The sequence below is a fragment of the Sardina pilchardus genome, chromosome 8 (assembly GCF_963854185.1).
Source record: "Sardina pilchardus chromosome 8, fSarPil1.1, whole genome shotgun sequence".
In the NCBI taxonomy this organism is placed as follows: Eukaryota; Metazoa; Chordata; class Actinopteri; order Clupeiformes; family Clupeidae; genus Sardina; species Sardina pilchardus.
In genome coordinates, this window is record NC_085001.1 from 2,939,417 (window position 1) to 2,949,416 (window position 10,000).

A 10,000-nucleotide genomic window follows, 5' to 3' on the forward strand; every position below is an offset into this window, starting at 1 on the left:
GAGACCACGCCCCCAACCACCTCACAGGCCCCGCCCAGACGGATGCACACAGCCCCGCCAAGACAAGGTGAGTCAGCAGTTTTTATCCCTGAAAGGTGAGTCGGCAGGTTTAACCCTGAAGGGTGAGTCGGCAGGTTTAACCCTGACGGGTGAGTCGGCAGGTTAAACCCAGAAAGCTTCATCCTGTTAGCCCAGCACTGTGCCTCAGCTACGTCAGTTTCAGCACCCACCACCTGAAAGGTTACTCCGTTAGCCTAGCATAGCATAATTCACTGGAAGTGGGTTAGACCAGGTAGCCTAGCTTAGCATAGTTCACTGGAAGTGGGTTAGACCAGGTAGCCTAGCTTAGCATAGTTCTCTGGAAGTGCGTTAGACCAGGTAGCCTAGCTTAGCATAGTTCTCTGGAAGTGGGCTTCACCTAGAGCTCCCTTTTAGTAGTTCCTTGATGTGTCACAGTCTCTGCCTGGGAATCTGTACAACACATTCACATGTTTCATGCATAAGCACATTCATCAAAAAATGAAAGTCAAGCAAATGTGAATTATTGAGTTGTTTTGTGTTGTTTGATTGAAACAAGGGCAGATATCGTGACTGCAACTTGATTTATGATCTAATTTTTGAGAGTCAAGCTCTAGTTCAATATTCCCAATTTAGCCTCAAGTCTGGGCCTCTTGTGGCTGCTGAGTGTGTGTAGTGCAGCAGAAGCACAGCACTCCTGATAAGTGAGCTCCACTGAGTGTGAGGACGAGGATGAGGAAGAGGAAGAGGACGAGGATGAGGAGGGGATGAATAGAACTCCGTACACACGGCACTATTAATTGCAGCCTTTAGGAGGAGCTCATCACATTTGCTCAGACTGCCATTTCAAATAAAAACAAAAGAGTGAATGGTGCAGAGCTAATTGAAAGTGAAGTGCGGTAACCCCTAGTAACGGGCTGTTCTCCTGGGCGCAGGGCGAACGGCTGCGGTGCGGGCGCGGTGGACGCTCCTGGGCGCGGCGAGCGTGTGAAGGGCGTGCAGGACGCGGCCGTGTCCCCGCTGCTCTCCGCCTCCCCGCCCTCCTGCAGCCTGCTGGGCCGCCGCGCACGCCAGCTCTCCCGCAACATGAGCGACGGCCTCTACGACGACGAGGACGAGGCCCTGGACAGCAGCCAATCCAACGCCAGCTCGGGGTGCCACTGTGGCGAGGCCTCGCCCACTTCCTCCGGAGCGCAGGCCGAGGCTCAGTCATGTGACCGCTGTGAGTCATGTGACCAGCAGCCGGCCAATGAGGGCTCCAGGAGACTTCAGGATCTACACATCATGGACTACAATGAGCTGCCCGACCTGAGCTAAGAGCCCTGTGTGTGTGTGTGTGTGTGTGTGTGTGTGTGTGTGAGTGGGAGTGTGAGTGGGACCTGAGCTAAGAGCCCTGTGTGTGTGTGTGTGTGTGTGTGTGGGAGAGGGAGTGAGCGCGCAAGATGCCAAAGTGTGTGTGTGTGTGTGTGTGTGATCTGCTATTTTCCTCTGCCTCAGGAATCAGAAGGGAGAGACTCAGAGCCCTTACCAGCCCTTTATCAGGCTGCGTTCAACAGCCGCTACTGTAAGATCACCACCCTGTCACATGACCCCACCGTAAGGTCACATGACCCCACCGTAGAGGCCCACAGTCACATGACCCCACCGTAGAGTCACATGACCCCACTATAGACGCCCACAGTCACATGACCCCACTGTAGAGGCCCAGTCACATGACCCCACTGTAGAGGCCCAGTCACATGACCCCACTGTAGAGGCCCACAGTCACATGACCCCAATGTAGACGCCCACAGTCACATGACCCCACCGTAGAGTCACATGACCCCACTATAGACGCCCACAGTCACATGACCCCACCGTAGAGTCACATGACCCCACTGTAGAGGCCCAGTGATGGACGATCTGTCTGCTCATTTAGTAGTTAGCCGTTTAGCAGCTTGCTGTGAGGAAACAGTTAATTTGGGGATTTCTAGTCAGCAGGTTTTACTAAGTAGTTGTTTTGCTGTATTTTTATCCACTCAGTAATGATTGTAAGACCAAAAAAAAAAAGAAAAAAAGAACAATAACAGCACAAAAAAATGGATAAACCAAAAGAGTTGAAGAAAGAGAAATACTGTATAGGAGTAAGAGGGACGTGTCGCTTGTGATGAAGTGCAATACTCATGTGTGGAAGCACTCGTGTGTTGTCTGGAGCCGCCGCTCCTGCTTTAAGTGCTCAGTGTCTTTCCCTCTTTCTCTCAAAGCTTCACCCAAACACTGGCTCTCTTGTGTCACTGTGTACAATGACAGCTGTGCGGTCAGTGAGCCCAGCGTCAGTGAGCCGAGCGGTCAGTCGTTCACACCAAGTGTTCACGTGCTGCTCCTCAGCACAGCCAAACATGAATTATTTCCCACTGTACATGTACTCTGATCAGTGATGATGGATTATTTCCCACTGTACATGTACTTTGATCAGTGATGATGGATTATCTCCCACTGTACATGTACTCTGATCAGTGATGATGGATTATCTCCCACTGTACATGTACTCTGATCAGTGATGATGGATTATTTCCCACTGTACATGTACTCTGATCAGTGATGATGGATTATCTCCCACTGTACATGTACTCTGGTCAGTGATGATGGATTATTTCCCACTGTACATGTACTCTGATCAGTGATGATGGACACTAAACCAAACAATAAAAGCTATTCCATAAACACGTCTCCGTAGTGCTTCTGTGATCTCCCTCTGGATGGGCCTCAGTGAAGATGATGCATGGTGTAGGTGCCCTGGTATAGGCTTTGAAAGATACGTTAGTGCCATCTAGTGGCCATGTCCAGACTTTCACTCCCCATCGACCCGTCCTTGAAAAAGTTCCCTCAGTCGTTAATTAATCTCCATTAATCTGGAGCTTGCCAATAAGACTCTGAAGTGTAATTAGCTGGGGATGGAGCTAGAGGCCCACTTCCCCTCAGCACTGAGAATTCCTCCCCATCGCAGGAGAGCTGCCCTGGAGTCAGAGTTAGTCGTGTGGGAGTGGAGCGCATCCTAATTACTTTAAACATCAGGGCCCTGGCCCCAGCCGTGGCGCAACTGGCTGGGGCACCTGCACCGCACGCCGGCGACCCGGGTTCGATTCCCGCCCCGTGGTCCTTTCCGGATCCCACCCCAGCTCTTTCTCCCGCTCGCTTCCTGTCATTCTCTCTACTGTCCTGTCCAATTAAAGGCATAAAAAGCCCAAAAAATAACCTACTGTGCAGTAAAGGCCTGGATCACTGAACACATTGGGTTAACTATTACGGAGAAAATAAATGAAGAGCTCTTTTCCAAAACGCTATAAATCCATTTTTGAAAATATTAAAAAGTCATGTTATTTAATTGTGTATTTCACTTAATTTCAATAAAAATGCAGATGTTTTGTTTTGATTTAGTAAAGATAAATCAACTTAACATAATCCAATACAGTTTCACTGAAATTACTTGGAAAAACCAAAATGAAAAAAAAAAATGATTTGTGAAAATGTATTAAAATAATGGATATAGCGTTTTGGAAAAGAACTCTTCAAATACTACTTCACACATTCCTAGTCAGATTCATAGCTCGCTATATGAAGAGGGCATGAGCAATCATAGTCGCCTCTCTCTTCATGTGAAGAGCAAGAGCGATCGTAGTGGCCTGTTTTCATAAAGTCCGCTGTAACAGCTGGCTGTGGTGGAGCAGACAGAGCACCACTGCCCGACAGCTGGCCGGTCGTTGTGAGTCTGTGTCTTTGGATAAAAACATCTGATAAATAGCCAAGAGGCAACTTCAGCTTTAAATGCAATCGTTATGTCTCACTCATAATCCACTCACGCTCAAAGTTGCTCACACTAATCATAAGCACCTCATGTGGAAAGTCAAAGCCCATATTTCACGTTCTGCTCTTGCATGAGGTTCTTTGCGTGTGTTTAACTTCCGTATCTGAAGTAAATCTCTCTTCTCAGAGCGTGTGTGAGGTCTCACTTGCGTGTGTTTAATTTCCGTATCTGAAGTAAATCTCTCTTCTCAGAGCGTCTGTGAGGTGTCACTTGCGTCTGCCCCCAGCGGGTCTCCACGCAGGCTTCCCAGCATGCCGAGCTGCTGTGTGCGTGGCCGTTGGGTGTCGCTGGGGCTGCGCTGACTGGACGCGTACGTCTCCCTCGGCCTTCTGGGAGCCGGCGTGGCTGCAGGCGGAGTGCGGCGGGGTCGTGGGGGTCGTAGGGGAGGGCACAGGTGAGGGGTCAGGGGTCAGGTCAGGCGAGGCGGCGGCTGACCGCAGCAGGTCCAGGGCCAGTGGGATGAAGCTGATGACGCCCCCGTAGTGCTGTTTGGCCTCCAAGGAGAGACGCAGCAGCTCGTCATGTGGGTGCCTACCAGGAGGAAGAGACAGAGCTGCTGAGCACTGCTGGTCACACACACACACACACACACACACACACACACACACACAGGTGTACTGGAGACACACAAACACACACACACACAGGTGTACTAGACAAACACACACACACACACACACACACGCACAGGTGTACTGGAAACATACACACACACACACACACACGTGTACTAGAGACACACACACTCACACACACACAGGTGTACTATTCTATTAAATTATCACTAATTAATTAGAACCCCCAATCAGAACATTGACTATTATAAACGTAATGCTAATGCAAATGGAATGTGTAGGCTCCTGATGTCACTGTAAGTTGCTTTGGACAAGAGTGTCTGCTAAGAACCATAACCATGAACATCAAATATGTCTAGTAAATATGAGAGTTGTTGTGTTTTGCTGATTATGCAAGACAGGATCGTGTTATTGCTGTTACTCAACTGTGCACGCAGCTTGCTTATGACGCTGTCTGGGTGGAGAAGCAACTTGCAGGTGACCAAAGCATCACTGCTGGCGTACCGCCAGGTGGCGCTGATGAGCTTCAGGACGTTGTGGAGATCTGACTTCTGTCTGTGGCGTTGCTGCAATGGTGGATCATATACCTCTGGATCTGTCAGGGGGAAATAATAAAAGTTTTAATGAGTACACCTGGTAAAATAGGTCTTTGTAACTGAATGAATGAAAACACCGTTATACCTGTGAAACCGTCTTGACTGGCTCGGGCCTTCCATGTGCTTGTTCCTGCGATCTCTCCAGAGCAGATGTGAAGATAAATTGCTGTTGTTTGAAACGTTTCTTTTTCTTTTCAATAGCTGCTAGTCTTTCCTTCACCTCATTCATAGCGGACCTCTCATGCAGCACCCCGCCTGGACTCAAATTTCAACCAGAAGAATAAGAGGTGTGACATGTAAATTATCGAAGAAATGTCACACACACAACAGGTACTCGGAATGTTGTGCTTTCGAACCATAGACAGTAAAAGAACGCCCATAGACAGTAAAAAAGAACGCCACGTAGAGGACAGTTCGCTTTTAGAATCAATTGTTTGTATGTCGCTTAGCAACATCTGAATACGCTCTAGAATGGATGATGCGTCACTGCGTAGCCATGGTAACCACAAATTCAGTGCGCTAACTGCTGCTGCTAACTCTAGCCAACACATTTAGCCAAATAAAACAAAATCTCTCAGTGACAAGTAGAAAGGTAAGTTGATATATAGTCTTACTTCAATTCCCACTTGATATTTGATAGGATGGAACTCTTGTCGATTCATGCAAAATAATAATTTATGATTTGTAATGGCTGATTTGCAAGAGAGCGTTAGCAAAGTTAACGTTATTCTGTCTAATCCTAGCAATCATATCATAAACAACCACGGTCGAAGAAAACAACTCTGAAACGTTACACAACTAGCAACTAGGACACAAAACTTCCAAGCAAATGCAAGCGAAGTTACCACTAACCATGATTGTTAACACACACACACACACACACCATGCTTAACCGCTTTAACCCTCTCTGGCTTAACGTAATAGTGACAGGTGCATGATTATTTTGAGTTCAGATTTGACTTATTGTATGCTGACCGGTTTAATTTATGTTCTCTGATTTAGCCGAGTTTGTAGCTATGGATGCCACGGTAAAGCCTTTGAGGATTCCTCCTGAAATGGCCATTTATGCGGAGAAGCATGAAGTTTTTGACTTGCTGCAGGTGAACACCAGACACTCGGGATTCGGATGCCTTTTGTGGTCAACTTTTTTCAAGCAGGCGTCCTTGTCATTTACACTTCACTTACTTCCTAGTTATCCTTATTTAACCTTTGGAACTAATCGAATAAAACGTATTGTCGGAACAAATTCAATCCACTGACCTTCGAATATTTAATTGCAGTCTCTGGTGAGGAATTTGGTCGTTGATAAGCCTGAGGACCCCATTCAGTATCTAATTGGGATGCTGAAAAAGGGCAGTGTTGAGGGTAAGGTTTTTTTTTTTCAGATTTGTTTCTTTTGGAACTTTCTCACAATAGCCACAAGGTGGAGCCCTTGTTTAAAGCATACTAGCGCCCAATATAGGGCGCTAAAGCATACCATGGCGTGTACAGTAGAAGCAGACAAAATACGCTGATGATTTTCCTGATTCTTGCAGTGTCAATAAGGCTTCAATATCTAAAATGGTCTATGGAATGTGTAAAATGCAATACGGCATAATAATGCTAATATCTCTCTCTCAAATATATATATCATAAAATTGGGGTCTGAAGCCTTTGAGCTTTTCGATGACTAGAATGGGCTCCTAACAGTTTTGACCTCTGACCTGTGTTTGGAATAATCATGTCAGAATGTGTGAAGTTCTTGCAAATAAAACTGTTGAGACGGTTTAAACAGCCTGATGTTGTGAAAGGGCTTACTGTATGTCACAGTGCATCTGTAGGCCAGTCTGTTGTGTCTGTCACAATACGGCTACCACAGCCCGCTGAGTTCAAATGCCCTCTACAAAGCACCCTCAGAGCCTGCAAAGTGTAGTATGTCACTGTAAGTTATTCCGATGCACAATGCCTACTGTCCACTGTATGAGTCTGCTGATTTGAGCAGGTATTTGTCATGTTCCCAGTGCCTCGAGTGATCTTGCTGGGCCCGCCAGCAGCTGGGAAGAGAACCGTGGTGAGTGCAAGTCAAGCCTGTGGTTCTTTTAGCCACTGTAGGAATGTCCTCCCAAACCAGCCACATCACTGTGGTAGCCATGATCAGGGGTTAAAGTTTTTAGAGACCCAGCTGAGAGACATTTTATTTGAAAATAGATTATTCCATTGATAGCTTTGAAATGTTCAACATCAGGCACAGGCATTTTCCTGCATGTTTACTGTGTGATATGGTGGTGTGTGTGTGTCTTAAGTCCTGCATGTTGACCGTGTGATCTGGTGGTGTGTGTGTGTTATGTCCTGTGTGTTGACTGTGTGATCTGGTGGTGTGTGTGTGTCTGAAGTCCTGCATGTTGACCGTGTGATCTGGTGGTGTGTGTGTGTTATGTCCTGCGTGTTGACCGTGTGATCTGGTGGTGTGTGTGTGTTATGTCCTGTGTGTTGACCGTGTGATCTGGTGGTGTGTGTGTGTTATGTCCTTCGTGTTGACTGTGTGATCTGGTGGTGTGTGTGTGTGTTATGTCCTGCGTGTTGACTGTGTGATCTGGTGGTGTGTGTGTGTGTGTGTTTGTGCTTCAGACTAGAGCCGTGTGTGAGCGCACCCAGGCCATTCGCGTGACCGTCAACCACATCCTAAAGGAGGACCCCGACTTCAGTGGCCAAGCCCAGCAGTGCCAGGACAGAGGAGAGGTGCTGGCCAGACCTCACATACCACATACTGTACTACCTTTACTGCTCACTTAGTGCAGACCTCACATACAGCATACTACCGTTACTGCTCACTTAGTGCAGACCTCACATACAGCATACTACCGTTACTGCTCACTTAGTGCAGACTTCACATACGACATACTACCTTTACTGCTCACTTAGAGCAGACCTCTACTGCTCACTTAGTGCAGACCTCACATACGACATACTACCGTTACTGCTCACTTAGTGCAGACTTCACATACGACATACTACCTTTACTGCTCACTTAGAGCAGACCTCTACTGCTCACTTAGTGCAGACCTCACATACGACATACTACCGTTACTGCTCACTTAGTGCAGACCTCACATACAGCATACTACCGTTACTGCTCACTTAGTGCAGACCTCACATACGACATACTACCGTTACTGCTCACTTAGTGCAGACTTCACATACGACATACTACCTTTACTGCTCACTTAGAGCAGACCTCACATACGACATACTACCGTTACTGCTCACTTAGAGCAGACCTCACATACGACATACTACCTTTACTGCTCACTTAGAGCAGACCTCTACTGCTCACTTAGTGCAGACCTCACATACGACATACTACCGTTACTGCTCACTTAGTGCAGACCTCACATACAGCATACTACCGTTACTGCTCACTTAGTGCAGACCTCACATACGACATACTACCGTTACTGCTCACTTAGTGCAGACCTCACATACGACATACTACCGTTACTGCTCACTTAGTGCAGAACTCACATACAGCATACTACCGTTACTGCTCACTTAGTGCAGACCTTTCCGGAAATGTCACTGCTGCAGCTGGCAACGCTAAAACAACACTTTATTAACATTTCCGGAAAGGTACTGACTCGATTAAATTAATTCTGGACTCTCTATCCGACCACATAAAGACGTGGGGATACTTCGGTTTGGCTTTAGGGATCCTCTACTCACTACCACGTAAGTGTAGTGTTGTTTGGAACAGTAGAAGAGGTATAAAAATAGCGTTTTGTAGCGGCGAAAGGACATGCCCGCGTCACTTCCAGGCTAACGAGTTTTGGCTAAAAACGGTGAGCTCGAACTTTCTCAAAATACATCCGAATGACATGATTTTGGTGTCAACTCAACGTATGTACTCCCAATAGTCCGAAAAATTTATCTAAAGTGCATTTCACTCCGGATTATCCCTTTAACTGAGTTGTTGTCTCTGGTTGTCTGTCTCCTGTGATGTTGCAGAAGATCCCAAGTGATCTCTGGATCAGAATGGTGCGATCCAGGCTGTCCAGAATTGACTGTGTGCGCAGGGTAAGTGCTGAAAGCTCTAACACACACACACACACACACACACAGACACACAGGGTCTTCATATGTACGCCTGAAATCCCTGATAAGATATGGGAATAAATATATACCGGCGATTTGAAAGGGCTATTGCAACACGTCATCATATGAGTTTTAGTTGCCAGGCTATACAGCAATTACTATCTGCTTAATTGCACAGAAAGTCAGACACATACACACACACACACTGTCATGCACATACAGTACACACACACTGTCATACACATACAGTACACACACACACACACACACACACACACACACACAGTCATACACATATAGTACACACACACAGTCATACACATACAGTACACACACACACAGTCATCCACATACAGTATATCTACATCTGTAGGTGCATGGCAACTCAGACACACACACACACACACACACACAGAGACAGACCAACACACACACACCTTGTTACTCTTTGCCTCAATTATTTTTTTCTTTTGTCCTCATTTTCTTTTCCCTGTGTAAAGTACATTTGATTATTTCCAGAGTAATATAATCACGGCAAGAAAACTTACAAGTACAGTAATTACTCATATATATATATATATATATATATATATATTTGGGGCATGTTGGTTGAGTGATCTAGCGCCGGTTTGATGCTTTAAGTCTAGAATGTGCCATTCTCTTCTGACAAGATCACTAGCACCATAGAAACATCAGTTGTGATGGAAAGCTAAAAATATAGTGTAGTGACATTGATGTTGAAATTGGAGTGTGTTTCTGCCTATTTATTTGAACACAGCTTTGTGTGAGAAGGTATTCTTCATCTGGATAATGAGTGCCGTGGTAGAGAGAGACGTGTGTGTGTGTGTGTGCTGTCACTTCACAGTGTGGACATTCTAGTAATCCAGTGCTTCCTTTAA

At 46.3% G+C, this 10,000-nt stretch overlaps 3 protein-coding genes across 3 annotated transcripts in view; 2 read left to right on the forward strand and 1 right to left on the reverse strand.

Moving 5' to 3' along the window:
• The window catches only part of tsc1a (TSC complex subunit 1a), a 30,684-nt gene extending 27,963 nt beyond the window's left edge, over positions 1-2,721 (forward strand). Inside the window, exons 21-22 of the mRNA XM_062542348.1 lie at positions 1-67; positions 954-2,721. The exon at positions 1-67 is cut by the window's left edge and continues 122 nt beyond it. Coding sequence (XP_062398332.1) covers positions 1-67; positions 954-1,335 — 449 coding nt within the window. The 3' untranslated portion in view covers positions 1,336-2,721. The remainder of the gene's footprint in view (positions 68-953) is intronic.
• A 1,227-nt stretch (positions 2,722-3,948) lies between these two features.
• spaca9 (sperm acrosome associated 9) lies at positions 3,949-5,347 on the reverse strand. The gene is given in 4 exon segments (XM_062542350.1): positions 3,949-4,393; positions 4,864-4,985; positions 4,988-5,032; positions 5,119-5,347. Coding segments are annotated over 4 exon segments (636 nt in total). The 5' UTR covers positions 5,263-5,347; the 3' UTR covers positions 3,949-4,068.
• Positions 5,348-5,528: 181 nt separating this feature from the next.
• ak8 (adenylate kinase 8) overlaps positions 5,529-10,000 on the forward strand; it is a 33,549-nt gene continuing 29,077 nt past the window's right edge. The window contains exons 1-6 of the mRNA XM_062543922.1: positions 5,529-5,625; positions 6,036-6,133; positions 6,314-6,398; positions 7,034-7,083; positions 7,641-7,751; positions 9,015-9,083. Coding sequence (XP_062399906.1) covers positions 6,050-6,133; positions 6,314-6,398; positions 7,034-7,083; positions 7,641-7,751; positions 9,015-9,083 — 399 coding nt within the window. The 5' untranslated portion in view covers positions 5,529-5,625; positions 6,036-6,049. The remainder of the gene's footprint in view (positions 5,626-6,035; positions 6,134-6,313; positions 6,399-7,033; positions 7,084-7,640; positions 7,752-9,014; positions 9,084-10,000) is intronic.